This window comes from Serinus canaria, chromosome 5 (assembly GCF_022539315.1).
Source record: "Serinus canaria isolate serCan28SL12 chromosome 5, serCan2020, whole genome shotgun sequence".
NCBI lineage: Eukaryota > Metazoa > Chordata > Aves > Passeriformes > Fringillidae > Serinus > Serinus canaria.
In genome coordinates, this window is record NC_066319.1 from 23,450,224 (window position 1) to 23,467,937 (window position 17,714).

General features: G+C 40.8%; 1 protein-coding gene across 2 annotated transcripts in view; it reads right to left on the reverse strand.

The window, feature by feature from the left end:
- The window catches only part of CSTPP1 (centriolar satellite-associated tubulin polyglutamylase complex regulator 1), a 79,001-nt gene that overhangs the window by 7,756 nt on the left and 53,531 nt on the right, over window positions 1–17,714 (reverse strand). For both annotated transcript variants that reach the window (XM_050975192.1, XM_030240796.2), the window contains exons 4-5: window positions 6,617–6,701; window positions 1,589–1,674 (exon numbers count right to left, since the gene is read on the reverse strand). In XM_050975192.1, coding sequence (XP_050831149.1) covers window positions 1,589–1,674; window positions 6,617–6,701 — 171 coding nt within the window. The remainder of the gene's footprint in view (window positions 1–1,588; window positions 1,675–6,616; window positions 6,702–17,714) is intronic.

Here is a 17,714-nt window from a genome sequence, read left to right on the forward strand (position 1 = left end):
AGGATGTCAGCAGGCCCTGAGGCTGTGCTGAGGTTCTGCAGCTCCATGGAAATATTTGTTATATCAGAGAAAACTTTCCAAACACATTTTCTGTCCCTTACTGAAGGCATTACAAGCCTGGTTCTGCCCAACTCAAAATCACCATTTTGAACTGGTTTTTTACCACAAGGTGTTGTGGATAAAGTTGTGGTATGTACAGTAGAGTTATAAGGGACGTATATACAGAGAAGTATTGAGAAAAAGAGATTTTTGTATTAGGGATAGCAGCAGACTCCTAACTGCTAGAAAGATGGGAATTCACAGGTTGGATCAGATCAGAAGGCCACCCAAGTTTACTCTCTGACCACAGACTATGCTCACAACAGCTTCTAGCCAGTGTTTTGTGTATCCACACCTGGCCCGTTTTGCCTGGTCAGGCTAATTGTGACCTACGTCCATCAGAGGGAGCCATTTCAGTGTGAGTGGACAGAAATCCATGAGCTTTATAAGTTAGCAAGAGCTGTATGCCAGGAGATGAGAAAGTGGCATGCTAGCCAGTGCTTGGGAGAACATCTAATATTTATTCGCCCTCTTTTTGTCCTGAATGAGATTCTCATTCCTCAATCACAATTTAGAGGGGGTAGGGCAACAGGACAATATATTTTAAAGCAGTCTCCCCATAAAGAACAAACATCTGAATGCTCATCCAAGTTTCTCCACCTTGTCTCCTGAAGTTTAAAAATACTGGGGATTTTACAGATGTATCTGTGTGGGTGAGCATGAGAAAATATACACACACAAACCAGTATTATTTGATTTGTACTTTTCCTGCCAAGAATTTTAGAAGTATCCTATCTAGTTAAAACTCAGATTGAGGAAGTGGGATAGAATACAATAAATAACCAACAATATGAAGACTATTCATACGGATTATCTGTTCCTTGTGCTTTCCAACATGGGGTCTCAAATCAAACAAAAGAGGTGGTTCTTCACAGGACAGGTGTCAAACCTTTGCAATTCTTTGCCTAAAGGTGTGGAGGTTTCAATTTTATGTGATTTGAAGGGGAGGCTAGAGAAATTCTTGGGAGTGGAGTCCACTGAGGGTCCCTAAACCCATGGGAATTATACCCAGTTCAGAAACTCTGAGCTGAAACCAGCTCACAGTTGAGCAAATATTAAGGGGAAGAATTATATCAATTTGTCCAGCTGCTTTTCCTTTAAAGGCACCAGCTGGTGGGCTTTTCCTATGCTGTATCCAGCAGGACTGAATGATTTCCTTAAAGAAAGGGAAAAAATGTTCAGAGTAAAAGCTAATTAGCTGTTAACATAGTCTAGATAAAGCTGAAAATTCGTGTCTCAAGGCCAAGACAAATAAATTCATCAGACATAGCAGTTGCGGGTGTGTCGTTATTCACAACAATTTGGAATCTCCTCATTAAGTCTCCTAATCTCTCGACATCTGTGATGCTTTTCATCAGTAGAGTCCATTAGCTATATATTTTCTTTGAAAAAAACATATCCTTTCAACTTTCAAAAAAGTGCAAAGATTGGGAAGCTGTAAAGTTGTAATTCTACAAGTGAGAGAAGTCAACAGCTTCCTAGAATTTACCTGAGTAGTAGAACTGGATCTGGAAAGCAAAGAGGAAATCAGAAAAAGACATCAGGCAATCCATTGCATCATCCATCAGTACAATCCTATGATAAGATGAGAGAAACAGTTTAGCATTTACCAAAAAACTAAAGTCTGTAACCAGGAACCCCAGACCTTGAGAAAGCCAAAGAGCTATGGGCAACTGAGGATTGCTAGGGGCCCGGTATAAGAAGTTAGGAGAGAGAAATGGGAACACCCATTGCTGCATAGATGTGGATAGCCTAATATCAGTTGAAGGCAGCTTAAGAACCTGAAGCAAGGAGAAGATCCTGAATATCAGTCACACACTTCAGCTACAGCGTGAACAGAGCAGTGTGACATTCAAAGCCTGGTGGACATGATGGAACAAACAGTGGCACAAAAACTGCAAGGCTGGTTCACATGGTTATACAGAACTGTAGGATATCCTGAGTTGGAAGGGATCAACAAGGATCATCAAAGTCCACTTTTGGACTAAATGTGACTACATATAGGACAGTTACACAGGTAGTAAACTGGTGTAAGCAGAATGAGACTCATGCAATTCCTCTGTATATCAGACTTCATCAAACTGGGACACATTTCAGACTCATAGAGGTCACAACAGTTGCAATTCACCATCTATACTCAAACAAACTCTACTTGACTACAGAGGAAATAACATTGCACCAACATTCAGCTTCCTAACTGCACTTTGTGAGCATCCCATCCTCCCTTCCTGATGAAAGAATCAGTCTCTTTTCATATTAGGTCTATTATTTGACTATCAAGTCAAATGTCATGGCAGCTGAAGACTTCTTGGGCCAGGGACAGTCTTCCTTGTCCCTGCTAAGTTGTAGGTGCATGTAGGGAGCTACATGCATTCCTATTTTGAAGCATATTTCTTCAATATGGAAAATACCAGCCACAGGCCACAAACATGAAATATAAATGATAGCAAAGTCCAGCTCTTCCTTTCAGGGAAAAAAACCTGTGGATTTCAGAGCAAAAATGAAAACAAAACAATACCCTGGTCACTGCCACCACTACCTAAGGATAAAAGGTCAGTTGCTGAAGTGGGGAAAATCAAACTCATCTAATCAATGACAGCTTAGACTATAAAACAGAAGAAAAAACTCCACTTTGTTGGGAAAAAAACAAGAGTATTAAGACAATGCTAAAGAAAGGCAATTGGTATTTCTTTTCAACTGCATCTAGGTCTACTGAACCTGTACAGTCAGCATCTGTCATACTGTGCCATATGGGTACTGTCAGTTCATTACAGACAAAGTATGGGTCATCCAATAGGACCCTTTTGAACACAGGGCCAGATGCAATCTGCACACCAACTCCTGCAGCATCAATTGTCTAAACACATTGCTGGAGAAACACTGTTCTGTCTCATGTAAAAGACTTCAGGGAGCTGTGTGGGAGGCTGACCTAGAAGAACATAGGATCTTGCAAGACTTCCCTGCCACTCAGACCAGTTCTGTTCACTGTGGCAAAATCAAACATGTAGAGCAGCTTGAATTAATTATCTCAAAGAAGAAAGACTGAGGCTAAGAGGGTCCCCAGGAGAAAAGCCAGTATTTAAAACAAAACCCTTTGAAGATGTCAAAGTGCTTCTGATTTATTTATTACATTCCAGAAGCCTCCTCTCCTCCTGTCTAAAGAAGCAGTAGCTTCAGTTCTTAATTCTCACTAATAAGCATGTTACTGAGATTGTCAGTGGCCACATCAAGGAAATGGCTTTGAAGCTGGCAGGCAGAGCATCTTCATCTCTCAGGCAAAACTGCTCAGCCACTGGCATTTCCAACCACTATTTAAGCAGTGGAAATGCAATTGGCCACATCACTGATGAGCTGTACTCCCTCCTTTGAAATGATGGTCTGTCTCCCTGATACCCTCAAAGCACCAAAGCTTTCTTCTCAAAGATGCAGGAAAGCAACAGTGAAGAGTGGTTTTACATATTTGTTATGCAGAGAGACAATATTACATCACCTTCCTAACAAGAAACTCATTTCACTTGTTAAATCTAAAACTCTGGTCAATGGCATTGCTCTGCAGCACCAAGTCCTAGTCTCTTACTTAGAAGAGAGCATGAGAAAGTATGCAGAAGTATGAGAATTTGCTGGACAGTTTTTGCTGTTAAAGACAGCAAGGAGCCTCTGAGGAAGCCTGTACAGCACATATGGGACAAAGGAACATCTAAATAGAAGCAGGTGCACTCTGGTGCTGGATTACTGACTCCGCTTGGCCCAGGGGTTTGCACGCCGGAAATGTTGAGAAGTCTTTAAATCCAATACAATCATTTATGAGGAGATTGACTGCAGCTGGCAATTCCACCACATAGCCAGCTGACTAAGCACTCAAGGAAGCTGAGAGAGCATCATATGCAACATATCTGCACCTCTTCCTTGAAATATCTGGTAAGGAGAAAAACCTAGCTATGGACTGTAACCCAGACAGCAGGACAAAAATTGAGGACAAAATCTGAAAGTAAGAACTGCAACTCAAAAAAGTTCATTAGGTATCTCATATTTCAGGGGATTTTTTTTTCTTGTCCAAATTAGACTTCAAATCCTGAGGCCAAGATGTATTTGAAAAGTTAGTAGTTGGCACTCAGTGAATAACGAAAATCAAGGAGGAACTTTGGAAAGGACTGAAGAAAAATGCCTACACTTGAGGCATTCTGGTAGAGAGTATAGTGGTTTTTCAGGGTTCAAGTGGGTTTGGTTGGCAGGAAAGCCTTACTATTGTGCCAATGGAGAAACTTTATGGTCTCCTGATTGTGGTTAAAATCTCAGAAATCCAGACTAGACAGGATGTTCCCAGGACAAACTCTAGACCAGGCAAGTTGAAAGGACTTTTACCATTTTCTGCTACCATTAAAGACACTACCTGTCTTAAAGCCAGGCTGGTTCAAATGAGTTTTCAGAGACTTGGTTTATTTACTGACACATGGAGGCAAAAATAAGCAAAACATGCAAAACATACAAAACAGTCTGCACTCTTAGGCACTCTTTTAATAACACGAGTACTGAATTGCAAGCCCCAGTTCCATTAGTACTGATCAGTGCAACATGAGCTCACATACCAAATAAAACAGCATAGGAGCTGTGAACTATTGGGCTGTCACTACTCAAATGTGGGCAGTCAGTTCCTCGTGTTTCTCTTACAATAGAAAAATCAGTGCTCTGGTGCAGATCTTAAAATCATGGCAATAAACCAGAAAAAAAAAATCCTTTATTGTCTGTCTTGCAATTTCAAGATTCTGAAAGCCAAAAGTGTCTCTGAAGATCAAAGGTATCTCTGTAGATTAAAGTTTTTAATCTGTTAATGGCTATAACCATTTGGAAAAAAAAAAATCCAAGAAATCTCACAGACACAGATATCCTAGTTCATGTTTTGGGTATGACTTCTGCACCAGGAACAGGAAAATAGAGCTCTCTGATGTCACGTGAATAAAACTTATATAGTTGTAGCCTCCATTGTAATGTTCTACATATCCTGATCTCAGTCCTATTGTTTGTTATCAGAGCATAGCAACAGCTCCTGCATAAGTGGACTGCACTGTGCTGGGAGATCATCTCAGTCATGCAGCACTCAGGCTACAGCTATGACTGCCCTCTTCCCAGCAGTATCAATGCAGGTCCTGCCTGTATCACTGAATGTTGTGGCTACTCCTGCTGCTACTTTATTTAATTGTTTTCAGAAGAAAATTAGCAATAATTGGGGTGTGCAGAGTGAAGAAAGAACAATGTCTCCAGGTTTGCATGTGACACTCATGTTTTGCAAAGACTAGGTCAACTGGTGCTGTAAGAAAGTCTGCAGAGCTCACCCTTCTAACAGGCAGAGACCAAGGAGGACAATGGGAAGTGTAGATCAGAAAAAGGACAAGAGAGTGAGCAACAGTTGTACGCAAAGAGAAAAATGGTTTAGAAATATGACAAGTTAAATAATAAAATTGTTCAATTAGATTAGCTTGTTACAGAGCTAGCAATGTGCAAGTAAATCTCTAGCCAGCCAAAAGCAGGAGTGAGGTCACCCCCACCTGAGCCTGTGTGCCTCTGACAGAGATCTCATATCTCTCCCAACACCTGCTCCCAAAGCCAGCTTGTCTGTCTCTACAACACATGCACAACAGTGCAGCAGGCCCCTGAATGGGGCCTCTAGTTTGCAGCAGCCTTGTGGACTAAATTCCTTGACACAAACATCACAACATGTGTAGATATGCTGAAGTCTCCTTCATTGCATGCACCATCACAAATTCCTGCTCAGTTCAGCTGGAGTCCTATGAAATACACACCAGCACATGAGACTGGTGCTTGTGTACCTCCATGAAAGGAAGCAGCAGATATATCTCTGCTACAGGGCTACTGTTCTTTCTTAGTCTGGCATTGGGGGACAAGCAACTGAACAGATGTGTGTACCTTATTACATTTTCCCTATCAGATAGTTAATAATCAGCTGCCTGGGCTGGACTGGAATCAGCAAGCACCATCAGTAAAATACTCCATATCACATTATCAATGCCCTGAGCCAGCTATCTGCTTTTTGCCTTGTCTAGATTAAAATAAAATTTCAAACAGATTAGCTGCCATGTTCTTACCAAACATACTTTAAAACACTGGCAATCTTTCAGAGGTTAGTGTGTTCAAATGTGATCAACCATAGAAGCTGGGGCAAGGAGGAACACATTTTAGAATGGTAAACAGTATTTGATATCAAGTTTAAAAAACATGTCAGTTAAAAACATATTGGCAAACATTCTTTTATCTGCAACTCATCTGAACATAGAGCCAACAGCAGCATTCTGCATTGATATTTCAGTCTTTGTATATCTTAAATATATACTCTTTCATATTGTTAGAGAAACACCCTGTTCTTAACCTCAAAAGATGGTGTCTCTTTTCCCTAAAACTTTAAAAGCTGAGGGTCCCTGATCCTACCTTTACCCACAGGTCTAGTTCCTAAGTCCATGCATGTAGGAATAATCTTGACTTTAAAGAGAGAATGAGGACCCACCTTGCTGCTTTCTGAGTGAGTTCCATTGGGAAGTCAGGGCAGAGCAACTGCAGCAGGCAGTGGTATTCCTGTGCTGTCAGCAAATCTGCAGGAAAAGAGAGGTGAGAACATTGTAATTCTTTTATAGACTGTTCCCTCCCCTTGCTTCCTCTCTAGGAAAAAAAAACCTCCTATTCCCTTCACTCCCAGTTCAAGTAGTCTGAGTATTAAAGACAGTATAACTGTTCCCTAGACTTTCAGAGCTGGGCTCTTTAGATGGAGTTTCCAGCATCATCTGAAAGAGGCCTGATGAAGGGGAAATCCCATTGTACAGGCTCCTGCAGAGAAACTGGTAACAGGTAGTGAGTGATTCAGTGTGAAAAAGGGGTAACCAAAACAGGGCAGTTTCAAGTGAGAACAGAGTTTGGTTTGACTTGAATATAACCATGTGGAAAAAGGAATAATTTCAAAGTTGCTTAAATTTGCTGAAATTCACTGGCATGGTGACATTCCCCACAATACACTTGAAAATCATCCACAGAACATCTGGCAGCAGTAACAAAGGCAAATAAGGTTTTTGGGTTGTGTATGGAAGGCTACAGAGTATAAACCACAGACGTTATTACTTTGGCATTCAGTAAGGCAGCTGGATGGTCTCTTTTGGAATAATGTGTACAAATCTGGTCACTGTATTATAGGAAGTACAGAACAAAGATCCAAAAAACACAAGAAAACCAATCAAATGATTCATGTTTTAGAGAGCAGCTTTGTGAAAGACTGGTCAAGAAGGAACTCTGTGCCTCAGCAGAAGAAGTCTAAAAGAGGAGACTCGTAGGGAAGCTTAGGGATCCCAAGGGAATGGAAACATCCTGATGTCAAAAAGCCCTACATGATTGTATGTTCACAGTCCAAAAGGCTGTGGACTGGAGTTAAGAAGACGGCTAGCTGAATAGCAGCAATTTTGCAGTACTTCTATATACAGAGGAATGCAAAGTATGGAAGAAAGAGCCAGAGGTAAAAGTAGAGCCAAGCAGTAGTCAGGGAGGGGATCTCAAGGGCACTGGCAGCAGGACTGAGGTACAGAGCAGAAGTTCTTTTGCCACAAACACGTTAGTCTTCATTAGGCTCTTATCCAAATAATTAACCTTGTTTCAGATGACAGCCACAACCTAGAATCACAGAATCAGCAAGGTCCAACAATTAACCAACACTGCGAAGTCCACCATTGAACCACACCCCTAAGCATGGTATCTAAGTGTTTTTTTGAACACTTCCAAGGATGGTGATTCCATCACTTCCCTGAGAGGGAAGAGGGGTAGGGGGAGGCATTCCAATGCTTGACCACACTTTCAGAAAAGAAATTTTTCCTAACATCCAATCTAAACTTTCCCTGGTGCAACCGGAGACCATTTTCTCTAACCTTGTAACTTGGAAGGAGAGACTGACCCCTATCTCTTCACAACTTCTTTTCAGGTAAATGTAAGAGAGAGCAGTAAGGTTTCCCCCTGAGCCTCCTTTTCTCCAGGCTAAACAACACCAGCTCCCTCAGCTATTTCTCCTAAAACTTGAGCTCCAGACCCTTCACCAGCTCCACTGTCCTTCTCTGGACACAGGGCAGCGCCTCAATGTCTTTCTTGCAGCGAGGGGCCCAAAACTGGATGCAGAGTTCAAGGTGTGGCCTCACCAGTGCTGAGTACAGGGGAACAATCACTGCCCTGGTCCTGCTGGCCACACTACTGCTGATACAGGCCAGGATGCCATTGGCCATCTTGGCCACCTGGGCTGCCATTCAGAAAGACCTCAACAGGTTGAAGAGATGGGAAGAGAGGAACCAACTGAAATTTACCATAGACAAGTGCAGGGTCCTGTACCTGGGATAGAACAACCCCATGCACCAGCACAGGCTGAGGGCTGACCTGCTGGAAAGCAACGCTGTGGAGAAGGACCTGGGGGTCCTGATGGACAACAAGCTGTCCCTGAGCCAGCAGTGCCCTTGTGGCCAAGAAGGCCAATGGTATCCTGGGGTGTACTTGGAAGAGCGCTGCCAGCAGGTCCAGGGAGGTGATCCTGCCCCTCTACTCAGCCCTGGTGAGGCCACATGGGAACCACTGCGTCCAGTTCTGAGGTCCTCAAGACAAGAGAGATGAGGAGCTCCTGGAGCAGGTCCACTGGAGGCTTACAATGGTTATTAAGGGTCTACAGAATCTCTCTTTCAAGCACAGGCTGAGTGACTTGGGCCTTCTCATCTTGAGAAGAGACAAGTGAGAGGGGACGTCATCAATCAATATCTGTCAGTACCTGAAGGGAGAGTGTCAAGAGGATGGAGTCAGGCTCTTTTTGATGGTGCCAAGCAGTAGGACAAGAAGAAATTGGCGGAAACAGATGCACAGGAATTTCCACATGGGTATGTGGATGAACTTCTTTACTGTGGGAGTGACCATGCACTAGGTTGTCCAACAAAGCTGTGTAGTCTCTCTCACTGGAGATACTCAAGAACCATCTGGATGCAACCCTGTGTCATGTGCTCTAGGATGAAACTTGCTCGAGCAGAAAGGTTGGACCAAATGACCCACTGTGGTCAGAGAGCCATTCTGTGATTCTGTGATTTTCCACAGGCCCAGCAGAGGAAGCAGGTTACATGAAAACAGACAACATGGGGCAAATAAAAGCTCTTGTTGAAACAGACACTTTCTCATAAGTGAACAGGATAGTATGGACCTCTTACTCTTCAAGGAATTATAAATCTAGCTTTGAATAATGCTGGGCAATAAATTTCTGATCTTTGCCAAAAAGTCTAGATGTTGGTCTGAAGGAATCACACCAATTGGAAACTTTATGCAATACTCAATTTACATTTTTTATTTGCTTAAATTAAAATTCCTATTTATGCATCCTTACACCTCTTGTTTGTTATTATTTTTTCTTTCATTTGTCAACAGACCATTATAATAACCCTTTCTTCACACTGTATCTTATTCAATCTACTTAACAGATAACTAAATTTATCCTAAGTTAAATCTGTTTAGCTTACCCTCTACTTCTTTCACTACTTAGCCCAGGTGTATCTGTTCCTCTGCTTTGATCCCCTTTAGATTTCCACAGTGTGGTGTCCAGCAGTATGCAAAGCATCCTTCCTGCATTCAGAACAGAGAGGATCTACGAGGATAATCCGCCTCCTTTAATCAGCTACGCTCTTTTCAATAATTTTGGTTTTTAGTCTCTTTTCTGCCTGAGGGTAAATGAGTTTGAGGTTGTTGGGCTTTTTTTAAAGAATGAGATTTTCAAAGAAAGTTGCACTTTTTTCTCAGTCCCTGACTGAGAGACAAAAGCACCTTGAGAAGGTAAATAGGCCCTAAGAGAGCATTAGTTTTGAGGCATAAATAGAGATCTCTCACTTGGCAGAAATAACATAGTTCAAAAACTTATAATAATTCATGCTGTCTTTTTCTTCTCTGTCTTCTTACTAAATCACAGCATCATCCTTTCACCTCTACCATTAAACAACAAAACAATACAGAATGAAAGCATAAGTCTGATCAGAAAGAATTTGGGAAAGGGTGGCAGAGATCCACTCCAAACCAGCACATTAGAGAATGAAGTTTGTTGTCAATAAAAGTGGAATTAATTACAGTTTCAATCTTTGAGTAAATGGTCCATTAAGACTAGAAACTGCCCATAAAGTTGAAGTGGTGCAGAGAAATTCCTGCTCTAAAGAAACGCTTTGTTTCTAATGCCTGGGGAAATAGCACCAAATTATTCACTGAAGCACATAGGCAGACTTTTTTAGGCTATAACACAACTCAGCGTGTAGACACCCCAGGCGCCTGACCAACAAATCATACCAATTTTTCAGACTATAGTTGGGTACCTTTTATACAGGAAGTGGGATCACCACAGACCTTAGGAGGTGTCTTCAGTTTGCTGTGATCACTGTTTTCCTATGCCCTACAGCAAGGTCAGTGAAGACCATGCAGAAAATTACACTTGCCCATGTACCACATTGTTTGCCAAGAGCTGCTGGGAATAAACAAGGGCAGTTTTGGTGCATGACCACGTTGCTCCTTCCTGTCTCCAGGCCACAGCTGAGTAAATAGAGCTCAATGTTGCATGATGAAGAAAGAAAGAAAAGAAGGAAGGTACCAGTCAGAATGAGTGAAAACTGGAATCCACAACTGCCACTTTGGTTGCTACCACAAATTACTGCATCTCAAGTTCCAGTAACAAATGAAGCAAATCTTGGAGTGTTTAAATCTGACCCCACAGCACAGGGCAGTGAGATACACACACTCTACCATGCCCTTGCAGTGGAACAAACTTGCTCATAACCATATGCTTAAGGATGGAGATTGCAGTCTCCATGTTAATCATGTTCATTTACAGCTGAACTAACACTTCACTCTTCTACTAAAAAAGAGCTAATAACAATTTCCAAAGTAATTTTAAAACAACAGTTCACTAAGAAGGAGCTTAACAGGAAGTACTTTGACAGTTCAGCATAATTTTTTTTCTAGTAGACTGATTTTTCAGCATAATCAGTCTACTAGACTTCAAATTCTTGCCTAGCCTGTTCTGGTACTGAGACCATGCCAACAGCAAAATCCTAACCCTTTCCTAAAGATTGGATTGTCCTGTGAATAGTTTATTGTCTTTTAGTGCCTGAGGCAGACTGTTTCTCATATTTCAGAGATATAGAGAAGAAAGAATTTTGTCCATGTGGTACAGTCTAAGAAGGCACCATTTTCTGGATAAAAATGGCCTACCTTGAGAAACATGGAGGCAGCTGCTTTGTACTTCCTTGGCTTTTAAAGCACATATTAAAGTTGTTTCTGGTTTGTATGTGGCTAACACATGGCACACAACCTCACTCACACCTGGAGTGATGCAAACTCCAGGAATACTAAATGATGTGTTAATGCTGCTGTCAGTGTTGTGCCTGAAGTGTAGACACACCTGTATTATCCTAAAACCAGTTATCTTCCATAGTGACAGCAGCCTAGACATAGAAGCCTGCAGCTCAATGAAGGCTGTAAAATCTACCCAGGAAACCAATAAATATTTAGGACTTAGCCTGAATTGCAGTCATTGCTGCTGTATCTAGGCTGCTTTCAACACAATAAGTTGCTATCTACAACGTTGTCACAACATTGTGACATCTATAAAAATGCCCAAAGCAGTAGGAGAATACTTACTGCAGCTGGTGTATGAAATCTGCCCCAAAAAGTCACATTATTAGCTTCCCAGAAACACAAGGATTGCCTTGATGAATATACATTAAAGTTCCCTATTCCCACAATTTTTTATGTACAACCAGTATCCAAGCAGACTGGAGCCCTGAGCAATGTAGCTGTCCCCTTTGAATTATGGTAGGACACACAATTTCCACAGGTTGTTTTTCTACTATAGTCATGATGTCATTCAAGAGCCATAAAGGCACAGAGCTGTAAATCAGTCTCCTGCAAATATAACAGACAACAGCCTAATTTTTTTTTTCTAAAGAGTTGGAAGAGTCTTTGCTGACTTTTAGTTTTTTTAATCTTTCTGTTGTAAGTACCACATATTTAGGATTCTCTCTATATCCATGAAGGATTGCAATGTTATGGAAAACAACAAAAAACCCAAAAGCCCCTCAAAATAAAACTTTACACGTTCTCATGCTGTCTACAGGAACTACAATTTCACAAAAAAGTGAACATAAACACGAGCATTGATAACACTGCAACTTCACAAGTATCATCGGGCTAGTAGGCTAAACCCTGCACGTGCCTTGTTCACAGGATACCTATGGCCTAATTTCCTCCATACATCTACTGCTAATAACAATCAAAAAACCAAGAATTCGAGGGAAATTAATCCATGGATAGGACTGAATGTATTCATGTAAGACATGTACAGCAGGATTCATTTCGTTCTTGAAGTGTACAGACAGCTTCTACAATCATTAAATCAAAGTCCAAAGAGTATGGGAAAATCAGAAAACTGAGAGAGACCCACTTGTTACTTCTAAGCGATAGGAAAATGCTCTAAAGGCCAAAGACTGATGTTAGATTTAAAAAAAATATTTTTTTAAAGGAAGATTTTCTAGTGAATAGTTTAAAGAGGATAATGGCAAGATCTAATGGTAAAATGGTATCATGGATCAACATAAGAACCTGTTCTTTACAGGGAGTCTTGGGCACAAGTACCTTTTAATACTGTTGCTTTGAGCCAGACCTTGGTACAATCTCATTATATACTAGCATATATTATTTCTATATTTTATACATTTTATAAATTACTAGTATGTATTTTCTTATTTTAACAACTGGATGCATTAACTCTGTCTTCCTGATGACGAAGTTCAACATGCACCTAAGCCAACCTAAACTTTTACTCCTGCTGAAAGGGACAGGCTCACTCCTCTTTCTCCTTTCCCATCACTTGCTGGTGGCCACATGGTTTTGAACCACCCCTCATACCAGCCCTACCACCCAGCAGGCCTCTTGCTGAGAAAATTCAACCTTTTCCCTGGGCTAGTGAATTGCACTGGCTCTCAGAAATATGTGACAAAAGCTCATGCAAAGCAAGCTGTAGAAGAGCACAGCCAGGTGCAGGGAAGAGGGAAGGAGGTGGATAAGGACAGCAGATTTACTTCTCCTCAGCAGAAAAAAAACCTGTTAGATAGGCTTAAGTAGTTCCCTGCTTTAAGATGTTTTAATCCTTCAAGTCCAAGATGTATGCAAGGCAATGTCCTAGAGATTAGTGATCCTCCTAATCAAAACCAGATTCAGCTTTACCTGCTGTACTTGCACCCTGCCTGCTGTGATGGTTTGTGAACACTGGTATCAGACGCATTTAAGACAGAACTTTTGGCATCCTTACTAAACAAGCAGGCAGATGAATTCAGGTTACTCACAAAGCTGTTCTTTCCACTGATACTGTGTAGGTCTTCCCATATGGGATCCCAGGACACCCTCGGGAAAGGACCCCAGAAGCCTTTGTGTCTGACATGACATGACAGCAAAAGCAGACAGGGTAACTGAAGAAGGCACAGAATAACTACAGTTTGGCTCAGATAGAAAGGTACGTTCAGCAACTGGCTGCACCCCAGATTGCCTCTCCTAACCTGTGAGAATACGAACAAAATCCTGCCAGACATAAGGGAAGGGAGCTGCTGCAGGTGAGCAGTCTTCACAAACAAGATGTTTTGCACTCTACAAAAGGCACATGACTGCAAACAGCAGATTTAGGTGACTCCTGTTGACAACAGATAAAACCAGCCATGATGGTTTTAAAAAACAAAGAGTGAAAGAGATTTAGTGAGATTTGCCTGGAACAACCTATGTCTGACTCAGGACGAATATAGTGGAGAGCTAAGCAGACTGACCTAAAAAGATTTGTTGGGGGAGTGCTGCAAGAGAGAACAAGGAGAGAGGATTTGCATTGTGATTGAGCAGAAAGACAGTTTTGAAGTACTTGGGTAAGAAGGAAAACATTCAGCTGCAGCTGATATGAAGAATGAAGTCATTTGTTCTGGAGGTAGCCTGGACAGTTCATATGAACTGAGAAATGGGTCTATTATGGGCAAAGCTTGTAGCACCCTACTTTGAGCAAGCTAGAAGTTTTTAAAAGAGTTAAATCTTCTAGATGGTGTGATTGTTTTCCTGCCCTTTGATCTTGTGCCCTTTTATCAATAAACCACTCGCCAGATTAACAAAAACAGAAAATGAATTCATACAGAACTGTTCCAATTCCCCAGAATTCAGATTATTTCTGTTTATACAAATGTTAATCATTCTCTAGTCTCTTTCAAATGCCCCATAATTACCCCTTAGTATGAAGTGTTTCATGTGGCAGCATTACTTCAGCTTTGAGTGAATGCTACTCAGGGCACCACGAGCTGTGCCAAAGGTACAGTCCAAGGCTATCATTTGGCGTGCTTATGTGGCTAACATGGCACACCCACAAACTAAAAAATTCAAACTTTCATTAGAAACATAGAGAAAATTTTCAGCTCTCATGGTTGTAGAAAAAACATTCCAATACTCAAAGAGTTTAACTGATACAGCATGATATTCCTGAACCCACAGAAAATCTGAAACATGGCTGAAGTTTGATCTTTTCCCTTTAGGAACCTAAACACAATACCTAATAACACTAAAGACAATGTCAACTCTTTAATTTCTTGTTTTAAATCTAGAGTGGGACTTTGAATGTAGTTTGGGCTTAAAGAATTCAGAGTTCCTAAAGTGCAAGAACAGCAAACAATAAGAAAGGAGAAGCAGCCACAACTTCTGGCAATATTTCCAGAAGCAGAAAAAGAAGATAGAAGATGACAAACAAAAGAGTCTGGTTTAAATTTTCCAGTACATAGTTGAATACAGGAACCAGATGGTGACTTAAATGGACACCCAATTTTCTCCATGCAATGTTCTTTAACATTTACAAAGATAAATCCATGCATATTCCAAAGCACATATAATCCTAAAGATATGCTCAGCTCATTGAGTATGATCTCTAAGGACAGTTAGCTTTCTCTAAAGGACACAGACCTAGTTTTGTGGACTACAGTACGAGAATGTATCATGTTTCAGAGGCATAGCAAACCCAGACCAAAACAACGCAAGACAGATAGATGGCTTTTAAGACAGATAAGCTAGAAAACTAGAAATTTCAGAGTGAAAGTAATTAATAACTGAAATGCCATAACATTTGACGTTTTTTGTATGTGTTCACTATAAAATTATTTTTGCCTTTCACTCTAATGTTACTAAAGACATAACTACCAGGTCTCCCCAGCTACAGGTGATTTAGCCTGCTTTTATCTTGTTCAACAGCTGACTTTTCCTCACTTTGAGAAGTTTTCAGTCACTAGTGTAGAAAATAATCAATCCAATGCCAGAGCTAATTGGTCTTGTAAACAATAAGGAGAAAACACTCCTGTTGAAGTTCTGGCCATCTGGGGGGCAGACTGCTCAGCCCACTTGAAACAGGACCCACAGCACTCTTAATAGTGAAGTACAGGAATGCCGGCAACACTTCACTGAAAGGGACCATCAACATTTCCCCAAGCTCTCAAACAGCAGCAGTAATCTTTAGACAAGATGTGGATCAGCCCCTACTCAAGAAAACAAGTTGTCATTAAGCTTAAGATCTTCAAAACAACTGAAGAATTCATGGCTACACATCACGAGATGGGCAGACTAAAATGGGCAGGTGGTATGCAGCTGTATTTCATTCAATGCAGGACCTTCCATATCCTCCCTCAGTTATGTACTAGGACTAGTGACAATATGGCCAGTCTTCAATTAGTGTTTGGTATTTCCTTTCTGCTTTGGGAGCCCAAAGATATACAATTAGCTGGCAGATAGCTCATCTGTGTCATGCACACAGGGTCAGGGAGCAGAAGAAAGCTATGACATTGACTTAAAAGAAAGAGGAGGTAGAGATAAGGAGGAGTCACAATGAACTGTGGAAATGCTGAAGATTGCTGTAGCAATGCAAGATCAAAGATTTCCTTGATTTCCAGTTTCCTTCTAGACAACTTTTCCAGTAAACATCAGTGAAGGGTTCCAATGAACCAGTTCTGGCAGAATCAGATATTTTCAAATATGTGTTCATATGGCACAAGGTGGCCTGTAAAAGCATGAGGTGCAACAGTCAACAGTTTTCTCAAACAATGAATAAAACAGGAATGTTTTGGACTTTCCTCTTTTAGTGACTTCTTTGAAAGAAGCATTCAAATAACAGTGCAGCTGCTACAAGCACCTAATGTGAGAGAGACAAATAATTTCAGCATAATTTGTATCATGACTAGGGATAGCCTTGTGTGTCTTCCTGACCCTGCTCCATATCAACTCTTAAGTAATCCACTGCAAAGTTTTGGACAGTTAACTGTCCCTTTACCAAGAGCTGTCATCACAGCAGGCACTCTGATACTGCTTCTCTGAAACTCATCCATCATGAGCCCAGCCACGAAGGAGACAAGTTCAGCATGCGAAGAACGGAGCATTCCACATGCCACCAAGGGTGACACCAGTATGCAATTACACAAAGCAGACAACTCACTGTGATTGAAACTCAAGAAGTTGGTTGTGGTCCACAAAGCACTGAAGGATCTAGAACATCTTTCTCTGTGCACTTGTGTTCACCTGCAATCATTTGACTACCTGAGATAAACATGCATCTTCCAAGAACTGAAAGCCACCAGCAGGCCTGGCCATTCTTTGACTTTACTGCACAGTATATTTACTAGAGGTTTACACACAGGCTATGCTGTATAATCCCAAGTACCCAGACTGTGGGCTAGTTTTCTCCAATTTTCTTTCACAAATTATAATGCCTAAAACAACAGCCTAAAAGGAAAGGGCATTGTTTTTAGGAGCCTCCAAATCAACAGTTAAAGTCTCTATTCATAAAAATAAGTATGGGATCCAGACATATGCTTGGGCAGTGTTGCTCAGTCATGTAAAATACTCTTAAACACATCAATATTGAGTCTCTTTTAGGAGTGTGAAAACTTAAAAAGAAAATGAACCTCAGACAAAGCAAATCTATAAGACAACCGGCTGAAGAAAGGTAATCTGGTTAATGACAAGACTGAAGAAGTCATCATTATTTATTTAGAAGGAAATGCAGTGGAGCATGTAAGCTTCACAGAGAATGCTTGGAGCCCATTACAATATCAATGAGCTAGATTAATGATTGTAAATGACCACCACTACAGAACTCCTCTGAATACAGAACAGAATGAATGCACCAAGAGAAACCTGAAACAAGGCATCCAACTGCCCCTTTTAAGAGTATGCTTTTGGCTAAGGTTCTGTAATGTCCCTTGATTTTAACTCTTACAATACTCTAGTGAACTATGTGTCCCAAAAAATGGGGTTTTTTTAGATTGAAAAGAGAGAGGAAAAAAGTTAGTTTTCTCTGTATTTCACATGGAGAAATAAGTATTTAATAAAAATTTAATATAGATATTAATTTCTAAAAGATGAAAAAAAGCCTTTATTTTTTTAAAGTTTCTTAAAGAAAGTTCTAAACTTTTCCATTAATCCTGAAAGATTTTTATGGACATAATGCATCTTTGTCAAAGTTTAACTTAAATGCCACCTATTTTGCAGCTAAATAAACTTCCTGGACC